The sequence below is a fragment of the Miscanthus floridulus genome, chromosome 5 (assembly GCF_019320115.1).
Source record: "Miscanthus floridulus cultivar M001 chromosome 5, ASM1932011v1, whole genome shotgun sequence".
Classification (NCBI taxonomy): Eukaryota; Viridiplantae; Streptophyta; class Magnoliopsida; order Poales; family Poaceae; genus Miscanthus; species Miscanthus floridulus.
This window is the reverse complement of record NC_089584.1, coordinates 130,206,021-130,222,650: the sequence shown is the minus strand read 5'-3', so window position 1 is coordinate 130,222,650 and position 16,630 is coordinate 130,206,021. Positions and strand designations below refer to the sequence as shown.

General features: G+C 40.1%; 1 protein-coding gene across 3 annotated transcripts; it reads right to left on the bottom strand.

Annotated features, from left to right (window-relative positions):
* Positions 1 to 8,175: 8,175 nt before the first annotated feature.
* On the bottom strand, positions 8,176 to 14,305 carry LOC136450772 (vesicle-associated membrane protein 721-like). Of its 3 annotated transcripts, XM_066451383.1 has the most exons (7): positions 13,978 to 14,305; positions 12,731 to 12,860; positions 12,533 to 12,638; positions 12,356 to 12,430; positions 11,360 to 11,823; positions 11,077 to 11,258; positions 8,176 to 11,004 (listed from the first exon to the last, which is right to left on the bottom strand). In XM_066451383.1, exons 1-5 carry the CDS (start codon positions 14,213 to 14,215, stop codon positions 11,563 to 11,565), a joined length of 810 nt encoding a protein of 269 aa, XP_066307480.1. In that variant the 5' UTR covers positions 14,216 to 14,305; the 3' UTR covers positions 8,176 to 11,004; positions 11,077 to 11,258; positions 11,360 to 11,562. The 3 variants fall into 3 exon arrangements, with proteins under 3 accessions (XP_066307480.1, XP_066307479.1, XP_066307481.1); XM_066451382.1 differs by having other exon boundaries at positions 8,176 to 11,258; XM_066451384.1 differs by having other exon boundaries at positions 8,176 to 11,258; positions 12,356 to 12,418.
* Positions 14,306 to 16,630: the final 2,325 nt, after the last annotated feature.

Genomic DNA, 16,630 nt, shown 5'->3' with positions numbered 1-16,630 from the left:
ACTGGCGGATATGTATTCAGCTTCGATGGTTAATAATGCAACACTATTTTACTTTTTTGATGACCATAAAATAAGTGATCTTCCCAATAATTGACATGTACCCAATGTGCTTTTCCTTTCAATCTTGCATCCCACATAATCCGAGTCGGAGTAATCAACTAGCTCAAACTTTGCTTCTTTGAGATACCACAAATCAACATTTTGTGTATGCTTCAAGTACCTCAATATCCTCTTTGTAACCTTCAAATGACTTTCTCTTGGTAAGACTTAAAATCTTGCACACATGCATACACTAAACATAACATCCAGCCTTGATGTGGTCATATAGAGTAGGCTTTCAATCATAGACCGATATAATTTTTGATCCACCATATTGCCACTTGCATCACTATCCAAGTTGCCATTTGTTTTCATTGGTGTGCTAGTGACTTTGCTATCACTCATGCTAAACTTCTTAATCATATCCTTGATGTACTTGTCTTGACTCACAAATATACCATTCTTCAATTGCTTGATTTGAAGACTAAGAAAGTAACTTAACTCTTCAATTATGGACATCTCAAACTCATTAGCCATCATATTTCTAAACTCATCATAAAAATCTTGATTGGTTGATCCAAATATGACGTCATCAACATATATTTACAATATAAATAGATCTTTTTCAATCTTTTTGATGAAAAGAGTGGTGTCAACCTTGCCTATTGTGAACCCTTTAGAGAGTAAGAAACCCCTCAATCTCTCATACCATGCTCTAGGTGCTTGCTTCAAGCCATATAAAGCTTTCTTCAACTTGTATACATGGTTGGGCTTCTTATCATCTTCAAAGCCGGGAGGTTGCTCAACATATACTTCTTCATTGATGTAACCATTGAAAAATGCACTCTTAACATCCATTTGATAGAGCTTGATGTTGTGGGCACAAGCATAGGCTAGCAAGATTCTAATTGCTTCCAATCTAGCAATCGAGGCATATGTTTCTCTAAAGTCAAGACCTTCAACTTGTGTATAGCATTGTACTACGAATCTTGCTTTGTTTCTCACTACTATCCCATCTTGATCTTGCTTGTTTCTAAAGACCTATTTGGTTTCAATCACATTATATCTCTTTGGTCTTTCTACCAATTCCCATACTTTATTTCTTGTAAAATTGTTCAATTCTTCATGCATAGCATTCACCCAATCAACATCCATCAATACTTCATCTATCTTCTTTGATTCAACGGATGACACAAATAAGAAGTGTTCATAAAATAAAGCCAATCTTGACCTTGTTTGAACACGTCTTGAAATATCACCAATGATAGTATCCAATGGATGATCCCTTGCAATATTTGTTGGTTGGAGCATTGAAACCTGATTGCTTGCACTTCCTTGATCATTGGGTTGAGATGATGTACTAGCCACTTGATTTTATTCATTATCATGAGATCTACTTGTACTAACTTGATTTTTATCATCTTGTACATTTGAGTTTGAGAGCACTTCTTGATCATCTTTATCATCATTCACTTGCTTAGGCCTCAATTCACTGTCATCCATGTTCTTCATGGCATTTGAAAGTTGAACGCTTCTAATATCTTCCAAGTTCTCATTCTCTACTTGTGAACCATTGGTTTTATCAAATTCAACATCATGAACTTTCTCAAGAGTACCACTATCCAAATTTCAAATTCTATATGCTTTGCTTGTAGTGGAATATCTAAGTAAAAATCCTTCATCACATTTCTTGTCAAACTTGTCCAATCTAGTGCCTTTCTTCAAGATATAGCATTTGCGATCAAAGACCCAAAAATATGCAATGTTGGGCTTTCTATTATTCAAGAGCTCATATGGTGTCTTCTCTTTCAATGGGTGACAATAGAGACGGTTGCTACAATAGCAAACCGTGTTGATAGTTTTAGCCCAAAAAGATTGACTCATATTGTACTCACTAAGCATAGACCTTGCCATATCAATGAGTGTTCTATTCTTTCTCTCAACAAAGCCATTTGATTGAGATGTGTACTTGGTTGAGAATTGATATCTAATTTCAAATTCATCACACAACTCATCAATTCTAGTGTTTTTTAACTCACTACCATTGTCACTTCTAACTCTCTTGATGGTTGCTTCGAACTCATTGTGAATGCCCTTGACAAATGATTTAAATATTGCAAACACATCACTTTTGTCCATTAGAAAGAATATCCGAGTGTATCTAGTATAACCATCCACTATCACAAAACCATATTTATTTCCACCAATGCTAGTGTATTGTGTTGGCCCAAACAAGTCCATATGCAATAACTCAAATGCTTTATTAGTGCTCATCATGCTTTTCTTAGGATGGGTGTTTCCAACTTATTTTTCGGCTTGACAAGAGCTACAAAGCCTATTCTTTTCAAACACAACATCTTTCAAGCCTCTAACCAAGTCATGCTTAACTAATCTATTCAATTGTTTTATTCCAACATGACCAAGCCTTCTATGCCTTAACCAACCCATGCTAGACTTAGTAAACAAGCATGTAGATAATTTAGCTTCACTAACATTGATATCAACCAAGTATAGATTCTCATATCTAAAGTCTTTGAAGATCAAATTAGAGCCATCTACACTTATGATTTCTACATCATCTACCCCAAATATGTATTTGAATTCAAGATCACATAATTGAGCCATGGATAATAAATTGAAGTTCAAGCTCTCTACTAACAATACATTGGAAATACTCATATCATTAGATATTACAATCTTATCAAGCCCTTTAACATTGCCTTTGCCATTGTCATCAAATGTGATACTATTATAACCATCATTATCATTGGTGTTGATTGAGTTGAACATTCTTGCATCACCGGTCATGTATTAAGTACACCCACTATCAAGAATCCAATGTCTTCCTCCGGCTTTGTAATTGACCTACAAAAAATTAATTCCTTTTAGGTACCCAAACTTGCTTGGGTCCTTAAAAGTTAGTGGCCAAGCTCTTTGGCATCCAAATGGCTTTCTTCTTTGAGTCCATCCATGGTTTACCAATGAACTTAGCCTTTACACTATTTGTACCCTTAATAAGCATATAGCATGAATCAAGATTAAGGGAGGATACATTAGCATTTTTGCTCTTGTTGGTGTATTCATGCTCTTTATGACCCACTTGCTTGCAACTAATGCAAAATCGATCATTGTTCTTTATAAAACTAGTCTTATGAGAAACAAAGGTCGTCTTGTCTTTCTTGGGGTTATAGCACAATCCCTCTTTATAGAGAGAAGCTCTTTGACTACCCAAGCACATAAACAAGCGGTCCTCACCACTATAGACCTTAGCCAAAGTGTGAGTGAGCTTGTTAACCTCCTTCTTGAGATTCTCATTCTCAACCACTAGTGAGGCATCACAAGTGAGACCATCATCACTAGATGAGGTGGAAGTGAAAGTACTACAAGAAGGGTTAGTAGAAGGAACAATGATAGACATAGATAGTGATTCATCAATTATATTACAAGTTAAACCTACATTACAAGTTTCAACATGCTTTTTTTTATTTTGCTCATCAAGCAAAGAGGAATGAGCATTTTTAAGCTTTTTGTGAGCTTTGCCAAGCTTCTCATTGGCTTCCTCTAGCCTCTTATGAGATGCATTGAGCTCATCAAAGGCTTGCTTAAGGGCTTTTAGTTTCTTACGCAAGCTTTTGCATTCCCTTCTATTGATGTCAAAGTATTCTCTAGCATCTTCTAGCATGTCAATTAATTCATCTTTAGTAGGTTTATCATTATCACTATCATTTTCATTTTTATTTTTATTATAATCATCATGTTCTTCATCACTTTCACCATCACAAGTTTGTACCTTAGTGACCTTAGCCATGAAGCATGATGAAAAGTCGAAGAGAGAAGGCTTTTCATTGATAGCAATGCTTGCTAGAACCTTCTTCTTAGTGGTCTTATTATCATCACTATCGTTATCATCATCACTTGAGAAAGCATCACTATTCCAAGTGATCACATATGAACCGCCCTTCTTCTTGAAGGCCATCTTGTTCTTCTTCTCTTTCTTTTTCTTCTTGTCATCATCATTGTCGCTATTATATGGACATTAAGTAATAAGATGATCTTTGCTTCCACACTTAAAGCACCTTCTTGACTCTTCTTTGTTCTTGGATGAAGACTTCTTTCTTCTAGCACGATAGCCTTCTTCACCATGAACTTACCAAATCTCTTGACAAAGAGAACCATCTTCTCATCATCATCATCCTATAAATCATCTTCTTCACTTGATGTTTCTTGCTTGGCTTTACCCTTGGATAATGTGGCCTTGAATGCCACACTCTTCTTCTTGTCATCCTTCTTCTCATCTTTCTTCTCCCTCTTTTCTTCCTTCTCATCATCATCTCTATAAGCATCATCAATCATAATATCTCTCAAGATTTGGTTTGGTGTCATTGTGTCCAACTCGGTCCTTACTAGCAAGGTGACCAACATGCCAAATCTTACGGGTAAATATCTCAAAAACTTATTAGAGAAATCCTTATCCTCTATCTTCTCACCAAGTGCTTTAAGATCATTGACAATCACCTCCATCCGATGGAAAATGTCTGACACACTTTCATCCTCCTTCATCTTGAAGCTTGCAAAGTTCTCTTTGAGAATATATGCCTTTGCACCCTTCATGGCTTGAGTGCCCTCAAATGATTCCTCCAATTTATTTCAAGCCTCATGAGCTCTCTCAATGTTCTTGATTTGCTCAAAGGTTCTCTCATCCAAAGCATCATGGATAGCACTAAGAGTAATGTCATTGTTTTGAAGAAGTATTTTTTCGGCGACTGTGAGAGCATCTTCATCTTCAATCTTAATTTTTATTTCTACCACCTTCTAAATCTTCCTATTGACTGACTTAATATATGTTATCATCTTAGCCTTCCAATAAGGATAATTTGAGCTATCAAATTAGGGTGGCTTCTTGGTGTTGTTGATTTGAGCTATTTTTACACCAAAGATTGTTAAGTCTTAAATCACGATGACCTCGGCTCTGATACCACTTGAAAGGTCCAAATAGCTAGAGGAGTGAATAGCCTAATAAAAATTTCTACAACACTTAACAAAATGGTTAGATAATTATAAGACGAAGCAAGAGTTGCGCTAGCATACTCAAAATACAAGCCACCTATCACAATTCTAGTTTAGATAGTATCTATTCACATAATAGCTATGACACTACCCTATGTTAGTGTGCTCTCAAAGACTAACTAAAGAGCCATACCAACCAACCAAGCAAGCTCTCACAACTAGCTACACTAAAGAGCTTGACAACTAGTTTGCGATAATGTAAAGAGAGTGATCAAGAAAGTTATACCGCCGTGTAGATGAAGGAACCAATCAATCATAAAAGTGAATAACAATGAAGATTAACCACCTCGAAATCAAAGGATGAACACAATGATTTTTTACCAAGGTTCACTTGCTTACCGTAAACTACTCCTCGTTGTGGTAATTCACTTACTTTGAGGTTCATGCGCTAATTGGCATCACACGCCAAACCCTCAATAGGGTGCCGCACAACCAACACAAGATAAGGATCACACAAGCCACGAGCAATCCACTAGAGTATCTTTTGATGCTCCGCCGGAGAAAGGTCAAGAACCCCTCACAATTACCACAATCGGAGTAGGAGACAATCACCACCTTCCACCCGACGATCCTCGCTGCTCTAAGTCGTCTAGGTGGCAGTAATCACCAAGAGTAATAAGCAAATCCCACAGTAAAACACGAACAGCAAGTGCCACTAGATGCAAACACTCAAGCAATACACTTGGATTCTCTCCAATCTTACAAAGATGATAAATCAATGATGGAGATGAGCAGGAGGGCTTTGGCTAAGCTCACAAGGTTGCTATGTCAATGCAAATGGCTAAGAGTATCAGCTTCAACCGGTCATGCAGCTTAAATAGAAGCCCCCACGAAATAGAGTCGTTGTACCTCTGCACTGGGCACAACGCGGGCTGACCGGACGCTCCGGTCGTGTTGACCGGACACTAGACCTCATCGTTCGGTCGCCCGACGACAGCCACGTGTCCTGATCACAACGGTCACTTGAGTTGACCGGACGCTGTGCTATAACTGACCGGACGCTGAGCCACCAGCGTCCGGTTATTTCCAGTAAGGTTCTAGAAACGCATTTTGTCCACCGAACGCATCTGGTCATGCACGACCGGACCCTGCCAACGTCCGGTCGGAGACCCTAGCCTCTATGCGTGCCCGACAACAGGACTGGACCCTGCCTCCAGCGTCCAATCGTTTGACCGATGCCAGCGTCTTCACTGTTACAACTGACCGAACGCGCCGGTTCCTCTAGGACCAGCGTCCGGTCACCTTGTGACCACCGAGACTAACTCCTTTTGACCTCTAACTTCTTCACCCTTGCTCAAATATGCCAACCACTAAGTGTATCACCTTGTGCACATGTGTTAGCATATTTTCACAAACATTTTCAAGGGTGTTAGCATTTCACTAGATACTAAATGCATATGCAATGAGTTAGAGCATCTAGTGGCACTTTGATAACCGCATTTCGATACGAGTTTCACCCCTCTTAATAGTGCGGCTATCAAACCTAAATGTGATCATACTCTCTAAGTGTCTTGATCATCAAAACAAAATAGTTCCTATGGTTTATACCTTTGCCTTGAGCTTTTTATTTTTCTCTTTCTTCTTTCCAAGTCCAAGCACTTGATCATCATCATAGCATCAACATCATCATGCTATGATCTTCATTTGCTTCACCACTTGGAATGTGCTACCTATTTCATGATCACTTGATAAACTAGGTTAGCACTTAGGGTTTCATTAATTCACTAAAACCAAACTAGAGCTTTTAGCTGGGCTTGATAAGGGGCATTGTTCAAGAGAGTCTGAGTCATAGTCATAGTCCTCAATCGATTCCGGTCCGGGTTGGACTTTGGATAGAGTTCGTTGATGGACCGTGACTGCATTTCGAAGTCTGAGCGGGAAACGATTTGTGTAGTTGGTCCACGTGATGGCTTGGTCGCCAGCTCGCGTGAACTAGTCCGAGCTGTAATCAAGTCCAAGTTGTAGTCGAACTCGATGTTGTTCAGATCAAAAATTTTGATTTTCTCGACAAGATCTTCTGCTTCTTGTCGAAGAGAGTTTTCATCAAGATGCTTCTTCTCCTGGTCTTTGATGATGCAGCATTGGAAGCCTCCAATGTCGTCGGCGATGCAAAGCCAGGAGCCGAAGATGAAGGTTGTGCCCGCTTTGAAAGCGAACGCAAGTTTGATGACAATTAGAGCCATCGATCTCACGCGGAGAAACTCGATGACTTCCCCTACCTAGCGCGCCAGCTATCGGTGTTTAAACCCGGCAACTTGCCAAGGGAGTACCCGAGGCAGTGTTTTGGTTGGGGGTCTCGCCGAATTCAAGGAGTCGATGGTGATGCAGGAACATGATTTAGACAGGTTCGGGCCACTAGATCATGTAATACCCTACATCCTCTGTGTTGTATGCTTGTGTTGGATTGAACTTGTTTGGAGGGGGTCCCTACCCGCCCTTATATATGCGGAGGAGCTGGGTTACAGGGTAAATTGAGTATAAGAGTCCTAGTCGAACACGGTTACAGAGTCCTACTCCAACTTGGCAGAGTAGTTTCCTTGCATTACGACTAATCTTTCTAGAGTCCATGCAGCCTACGTAGCCCTATGGCGTAGTCTCCATGTCCGGGTAGGTTACGAGTACGTCCCCTTGAGTGGGTCCATACAAGTCTTCGGTGGGCCTGAGGATGTATGGCCGACACCATCCACTGATCTTACATGAAATGGACCGCATATATCAGTATGAATTATTTCTAATAATCCTGAACTGTGCTTAGCTGCATCCTTCTTAATTTGTCTTGCAAATTTTCCCATAATACAGTCAACACATTGATCTAAGTCAAAGAAATCTAATTTTGGAAGTATCTCTTCTCTAATGAGACGCTCCATCCTCCCCTTCAAAATGTGGCCCAAGCAGAAGAGCCACAATTTCGACGAAGTCTCAATATTTCTCTTTCGCTTATAATTGACATCGCTTACATTCATCACAGAGGAATTAACTCTTAGAGGCAATAAGTAAAGCTTGTCATGCAGAGGGGCATGACCAATAATCTGATTATCAACTTATTACACACTTATTATTCCCAAAGTTGCAAGAATATCCATCACAATATAATGCTGAAACTAAAATCAAGTTTCTCTTAAGTAACGGTACATAAAGAACATTGCTTCAGAACAGATAAAGCAAGCTATTATGATAGAGAATTAGGATTGCTGTATGTAATGCTATGCACTATTTAATAAGAAGTTTGTATTGCCATGGTAGTATATTGTCAGTTATGCTTCACTTTACAGTACTTGGTGGAGAGAGGGAGGGAGGGCCCTGTCTCTTTTTTTTTTGCTGGTGAGGGCAATGATACCCTGGTGATGGCAGCAGGATTTGGTTATACAAACTTAGAAATATCATCATATTCGGATTTTCCAACCTCCATTTTGAAATTTCTTCATAGATTAACTATTATACTGTACATGTGATTGCTTTTGCAGCATAAAATAATTGTAGCACAAGTCGATAATAAATATTCTTTATTTGTCTACAGTATATTATGTGGTTGCTGATGATTCAATTAAGCGACAAATCCCAGAAGATTTGCTGCTTACTGAGGAGGATTTTATCAGAATGTATGCTGGTGAAAATGAAGAAAACAGCTTAATGACTTGGGGTATGTTTCTTTTGCCGCTTATTGGTACATTATTTATGTTATATGCCATCTTTTCCCTTTGGCCAACATATTTTTGTCTCAGGTTCTTGAATTCTTTATGTTTCATTAGATGCGAGATTTTCAGTTGTGATGAAGCTGGCATTGAAAGTTTGCAAGATGTGCATGATTTAAAGCATATATCTGATGTTCAGAAAATTTCATCGAGAGACATAATCTCAAATAACGCTGATATGTACTATAATGAGGGCTCTACTAAATCTGCACTTCTTGCTACAGGGTGTGTGCTCAAGGTATGATTATTTTAGTTGTACAAGTATATTATTAAAATAACTCACCACTTTCCTGTGTTATTTATGTTGCAAGCTGTTAGCTCGTTGCTGAAGGTGCGTGGCGGCACTCATTTGCTCTTGTTCGTCCACCGGGCCATCATGTTGGCAGAAGTGGGCCTCCAGCTAGTTTCTGTTTTTTTGAACAATATCACTGTTGGAGCTGCTCATTTGCTAGAAAAATATGTACGTATCCTTTGTTATTTATGTTTATTGAACCTGTCCCAAGTAAATAGGATTAGATTATAAATGGTAGTCATGTTTAGTGACTTAGGTTGCTATTTATTTCTATAAAACCACCTTACAGATCACTATTTTCGATTAGGCTATCTTGCGAGCATCTCTATGAGAATATTGATCAGCTACAGTTTGCTCAATAGACCTATATCCTGAAGCCACAAGGACAACTTGCAGCAAGTGGATTAGCTATGAAAATTTTAAATAGTTTAGCAACATCAACAGGGATCACTTAGTATTTAGTGCATTTCTGTATACCCTAAAATTATAACTACCACTTCTTTTCATATCCTAAAATTATCGTTTGCTGCTAACCATATGAAAGAAATTTAATATGCACATACTAATTTAGCATCGGATGTGTGTCGCACCTATGATGTAGTGCTCTAGTATGATGAAAATGAACATATCAGTGCAACATGAGCATGTTGAGTGGTTCATGTATGTTTTTAATCAATAAAAATGAAATAGCTTCTAATGGCACATATGTGGAATATATATGTGGAATATTTGTTTGTTTGTTGAACATATTGTATTGTTGTTGTTAAGAGTGTATTATATTATTTGTTCAGTTTGTAGTGCTGTGATAATTAGTAAATTTTGTCCAGGAGATTAAGATAAGACTGTAGCTGCCTTTGTACCTTATCGTGTAACTGGGGGAACTAAGAGAAAAAATACAAACTATTATCACATTGGAGAAAAGATGTAAACTATTAACTGAATTATAGTCATGTCATTTCAAAATTTTGATATGGTATTAGCTATTCCAATGTGATAATAGTTTACATCTTTTCTTCTAATTCCCCCAGTTACGTGATATAATAGTTTACATCTTTTCTCCTAGTTCCCCCAGTTACGCGATAAGGTCCAAGACAGCTACAGTTTTATCTTAATTTCTTGGACAAAATTTACTAAGTACCACATCACTACAAACTGAATAAACAAACAATACAACATGCTCTTAACAACAATATAACATGTTCAACAAACAAACAACCATTGCACATATATGCTATTGAAAGCTACCTTATTTTTGTTGATTAAAAGTATACCTAAATCACTGAACATGCTCATGTTACACCGATATGTTCATTTTTATCATACTAGAACATTACATCACAGATGCGACACACGTCAGATGCTAAATTAACATGTGCATATTAAATTACTTTCATATGGTTATTAGCAAACAATAATTTTAGGATATGAAAAGAAGCAGTAGTCATAATTTTAGGGTATACAGAAATGCACTAAATACAAGTGATCCCTTTTGATGGGTGTTAAACTACTCAAAATTTCCATAGCTAATCCACTTGCTGCAAGTTGTCCTTGTGGCTTCAGAATATAGGTCTATTGAGCAAGCTGTAGCTGATCAATATTCTCATAGAGATGCTCGCAAGATAGCCTAATCGAAAATAGTGGTCTATAAAGTGGTTTTATAGAAATAAATAGCAACCTAAGTCACTAAACATGACTATCATTTACAATCTAATCCTACTTACTCGTGACAGGTTCAATAAACATAAATAATAAAGAACACGTACATATTTTTCCAGCAAATGAGCAACTCCAACAACGATATTATTCAAAAAAACAGAAATCACCTAGGGGCCCACTTCTGCCAACATGGTGGCCCGGTGGATGAACAAGAACAAATAAGTGCCGGCACGCACCTTCAACAGCGAGCTCAAAAGCCTACAACATAAATAACACATGGAAGTGGTGAGTTATTTTAATAATATGCTTGTACGACTAAAATAATCATACCTTGAACACACCCCCTGCAGCAAGAAGTGCAGATTTAGTAGAGCCCTCATTGTATTACATATCAGCGTTATTTGAGATCATGCCTCCTGATAAAATTTTCTGAACATCAGATATATGCTTTAAATCATGCACAGCTTGCAAACTTTCAATGCCAGCTTTCATCACAACTGAAAATCTCGCATCTGATGAAACATAAGGAATACAAGGACAATTAGTTAAGTTTTGATCAAAAGTTATATAGTACAACTTGGACAGAAGGCCGATATTAGAGACTTCTAACTACCTTTCCAAAGTCCTTCCTTCAGCTTCTTTATGATTCTTGAAAGCCTTTCTGGGATTTCCTCCACACTTAGATCTGACGGGGGCTTGTGTGACAGCATACCCTCGTTGTAAACCAGCGCAACTTTCTCTGAGCCATAGATGCTACTACTAGATCTTGATTTCACTGATCTTCTACATCTTACAGATATTGACGTGTTGCATTGTTCATGGCTTGGATCTGCCGATTTGTTTCTTGCATTTGAATGCCAGTGAAGGCATCTCAATGCCATCGGATGTGTTCAACTTATTAGGTTGATGTGTTCCCTCTGAGAATTTCTTTCCTATATATGAACGAGATAAGACAGCAAGCACATCTGCCCACAATTCTGATGTATGGTTCGCGTGAAGTTGTTTCATGGGACTTTCAACTTTTTTCGGCCAAAGATTGTCATATTTTGTGAACAAATCTTGAACCTCCATCAGGATCTAAGGAAAAGGGTTGATAAGGTCAGAAACCCCACACATGGAAAAAAATGCATATTTATTGACACAGGGGTACTAGGAACTAGGCTACTTGATGTAACACAACATGAACAGTTTAGGAAAAAGAAACTACAAACAATTGTTTAAGACTCTGTAGCAAACTACAAACAATTGTTTAAGACTCTGTGCTACACAAGTAATGACTCCCTCTCAATTATACTGCAAAATCATGGCCCAACGAAGCAACAAGGTGATATTGAAATACAGTGAAAAGCAGACAACTGGTTAATGCATGTCAAATAACAGATGCCCATACCCACAGGACGAACATATGGATATGCTAACTCTTGTTCAAAATCCATAGGCAAAGCATATCAGAGTTGCAAGTGCATTTGTATGTTATAAATTTCTATTAATGCATCACAAACTCCAGAGATAGATAAAAATATTACATGCGTAACCTCTTTTGGATCAATGCAATACTTAAACGAAAAATCCAATGCACTGACGAGGACAGCGCAAAGGAAACCATTACCTGATCATGCAGGTCTCCTGTGTTGTCAACAATTAGCTGAACCTTCTCGCCGTGTTCAAGAACCTGAGTATCAAACTGTCATAAGGAATCAAGAAGAATATTTGAAATTGAAAAGTACCAGAATTTTCTAGCATAATACAAATATGCATATCTTCTTGTGATGGAGTTAAATAGTACGTTTTCGCTGTTTGCAAACTCCAAGACATTTTCCTTCGTTTCTGCCACCCTCCTGATCTCCTTGGAATCATCCAAGCATAACTGCATATGCTCTTTAAGTTTTGGTCTGTATAGGGTAGAGACAAAAATATGTTGGCTAAAGGGAAAAGGTGGCATATAACATAAATAATGTACCAACAAGCGGCAAAAGAAACATACCCGAAGTCCTTACTCAAGCTGTTTTCTTCATTTTCACCAGCATACATTCTGATAAAATCCTCCTTCACAGAAAGCAGAAAATCTTCTGGGATTTGTCGCTTAATTGAATCATCAGCAACCACACAATATGCTTGTCATGTACGGCCGGACCTACACTAGGCGGCGCCAGACCCGCGACATCAGACGCGCGGCAGAGCGCGCCCAACGCGCCACGGACGCGGCCCAGGAGGCGGCTGAGCCATCGAGTGGCTAGTTTAGGCAACAGTTGTTAGTATCCCTATGATTAAGGAGGGATTAGTTGCTATTTTTATTCCATCAAGGATTATATATCCTCCTGTAATCGGCACTTTGAAGGGGGACAAGAATTATCAACCAATCCATCTCCTATCTCTCGACTCTCAAGCCTAGGCCGATGAGGGGTAAAACCTCGCCCTAGAAGACGGACCGCGACTACGATCTCCGTAGTCGAGGGCCGGCTACCCTAGGGCTTGAAGCCCTTGACAACCTGGTATCACGAATATTTATTATCGACTCGTGCTACAATTATTTGATGTAGCAAAAGCAATCACATGTACAGTATAATAGTTAATCTATGAAGAAATTTCAAAATGGAGGTTGGAAAATCCGAATATGATGATATTTCTAAGTTTGTATAACCAAATCCTGCTGCCATCACCAGGGTATCATTGCCCTCACCAGCAAACAAAAAAAAAAAGAGACAGGGCCCTCCCTCCCTCTCTCCACCAAGTACTGTAAAGTGAAGCATAACTGACAATATACTACCATGGCAATACAAACTTCTTATTAAATAGTGCATAGCATTACATACAGCAATCCTAATTCTCTATCATAATAGCTTGCTTTATCTGTTCTGAAGCAATGTTTAAGCTACAGCCTCTATTGCTCCTCAAGTACTAAATATAACCCCCAACCACCACCACCAATTCCTCCCAAATTGAGCATCCCAACTCGAACTGAAGCCCAAACGGATAGTATTCCGCATACTGCATAAGGAACAACACGCAAAACCCATAATAGTTAGTAGGCAACATCTGGAGACACCTAACCGTGCGCATCGAGCCAGTAACTGTCAAATCGAATCCACGAACCATCCATTAGGACCAAACCTAACCGATCCCTATCCGATACAAACAAACCTAACCGAGCGCGCGCTGATACTCAAAATCGAACCAGCACGGAATCGAGCGTAACAGATCAGAGGAGGGGGCGCCGCGAAAGCTACTCACTCAATCCGTCCTCGATGTAGTAATCGAAGGTGTGGCCGCCCTCGCAGTGGTTGACGATCTTGCCGACGCTCGGGAGGCCTCGGAGGAGCTGGGCCGCTTTGGTGGCGAGGCCCGACACGGTGAAGAAGCTACCGGCGAAATCGACGTGATCCGCCAGGATCACCGTGCCCCGCGCCACGAACGCGTAGATCAGTGACGGCTGCGCCATCGCCTGCGGTCGCTTGAACTCCCTCTCCATTGGAATAGTGCGAGCTCGACGGTTGCGAGGATGGGGTAAATGATCGAGAAAACGAGCACGCCGACCACCACCCGGAAGCGCCGTGAAATTGGAAAGGGGGAATTGCATGTGTGCCATAAAAAAAATCGCTAAGTAATGTGTGCGTTCACTACTTTAACTTTTTTTTTCCTTCATATTATTGTCATCAATCTGGGCTCTAACATTAAACTGTAGATGTAAAAAGTAAAAAATACCTTTCAATCTAAATATGTCATTAATTTTTTTGAGCATCTTAACGATTTCAAATGAAAAAACTCAAAGCTAGAAAATTGTAGATCTCGTCGAGATCTATAATTTTCATACAAAATTTATATTTATTTAATTTAGCAAAAAAATATGATTTGATATGATTAATATATCTTAGAAAAATCATATCTTTTTTTGCGGAATTAAATAAAGATAATTTTTATATGAAAATTATAGATCTCGACGAGATCTACAACTTTCTAGTTTTAAGTTTTGTCATTTGAAATCGTTAAAATGCTAAAAAAATAATGACATATTTAGACTTAAGGATATTTTCAACTTTTCACGCCTGCAGTTTGACGATATTAGAGTCCAGAGTGACGACAATGGCATGGATGGCACAAAAAAATTGGAGCAGTGGCGCTGAAGACCGCCGAACTTTTTCAAAAACATACACGGCATCGCGATCTTTTTTAATGACACACAAGGAATTCGTCCAACCCTCCTTCCCTTATGTCACGTGGGCCCACATTGCGATTGAGGCAGCCAATCAGGGACGCACACCTGGACGCCAGCTGTGCCGGCCGCCAGATCCTGCGCGACTGCGCGGGCGTCGATCAGACGGACGAGGCGCGCCCCGGGCCACGGAAACGAGAGCCTGCGTGCCATGCCGGTGGCGTGCCCCGGTCGCTGCTATTTTGAGGGGCGCTATTTTTTTTTTTGGACCGGTCCATTTTTTTTATAGTTTCTTAGTAACTCTAGTAGACCTTTTAAGGCTCGTACCAAGTTTAAAAAAGTAAAAAAAAAATGCACTCCAACAGATCCTTTACTAACTTTTTTTTCCTGAAGTCAATAGGGAAAGAGCCGAAACTAGATCTCCTATTTTGGGAGGCTTCCAAATTCCCCCCTCCACCCTCCATTGAGGTATCTAGGGAGCCATCCATCCATAAAATTATTGCCGGAGTTGGATACATTTTTTGTCTATAAAAAAATAGAGCAAACCCTATTTGACCATTAAGCTTCAAAAGGCTATTACTGGAGTTGTTCTTATAGCGCTATACTTTCTCTCTTTTTTTCATTTCTCCTTTTTCTTGTTTTACGTTTCTCATGCTTCTTTTTATCTTTTTTTCCTTTTATTTTATTATTTGTTTTTATTCTTTAATTTATTGATATATGTGTTTTTAAGGGAAAATCTTCTTTCAAGAAACATCTCATGATGTACTTTTTTTTTATTATTCTTGTAGTATTCTATGAGATGTGTATTTTGGATTGTTCCTATAATACTCTTGAGATGTTCGGCGGTTGGATTATGTACATAATATCAATGAGATATTTCAAGATGTATTTTTATATTGTTTTATAGCACTCATGTGATGTCCCATCGTGTTGTTTGGATTATTCGTAATGTATTCATGAGATACTGCAGGAAGTATCTTGCCTAGTATTCGTGACACGTTCCATGATGTCAGTATTTATGAAATATTGTATGATGCAGAGCAACAGGGGCTCGCCTGAGCTGGGGAGGCGGCGCGGGCGAGGCCAGGAAGCAGGAAGCCTTTCTCCAGCAACTCCGGCTCCAGGAAAAACGTGGAGCAGGGGGTAGATCCACGTTTTTTTTACGGAGTAGCTCAAGAGTGCTCCAAAACCCCTCTTTTCAGACCTCCTCGTGGAGTTGCCATTTCCACTGGTTACACAACTTACCCCTTCGTTTCTATTTTGCTGAGACTCACACGGACTCATCTTCTTCCTCGCGCCTCCCGCGCGCCACGCGCCGTCCCCGTCCGCCATGGCCACGTCGCCGCACCGCCCCTACCCCCTGCGGGGCTGCGCCGCCCCAGTCCCCTGCAGCGCCATGGTCGGCCCGTGCCGCCCCCGCCCGGCATGGCCGCGTCGCCGCACCGCCCCTGCCCCCCAGCTCGTGGGTCGTCGTCCATCACGTTCACGTCCTCGTCATCGTACCTGTCCAACGGATCCAGCCCCTGCTCCGTCGCGCTCCCACCGCCGGGGCCGCCCCAGGCTCCCCCGTTGACCGCCGGCGACGGGTGGGGTAGTGGTGGCGCCGCTGGAGGGAGCAGCAGCAACGTGGAGGCGGTGAGCCTGAACCGGCTCAGCAAAAACCTCGAGCGGCTCCTCGTCGATGAGGACCTCGACTGCAGCGATGCCGACATCGATGTGCCCGATGGTGGGCCG

Excerpts from the sequence above, each read along its gene's own strand:
- LOC136450772 (XM_066451382.1), bottom strand. The coding sequence starts at position 14,215 with ATGGAGAGGGAGTTCAAGCGACCGCAGGCGATGGCGCAGCCGTCACTG. Across the intron at positions 12,861-13,977 it reads CTACATCGAGGACGGATTGA|CATATTGTGTGGTTGCTGAT; the intron begins GTGAGTAGCTTT and ends GTACATGACAAG. Across the intron at positions 12,431-12,532 it reads AGTTTGCAAACAGCGAAAAC|TTTGATACTCAGGTTCTTGA; the intron begins GTACTATTTAAC and ends TCCTTATGACAG.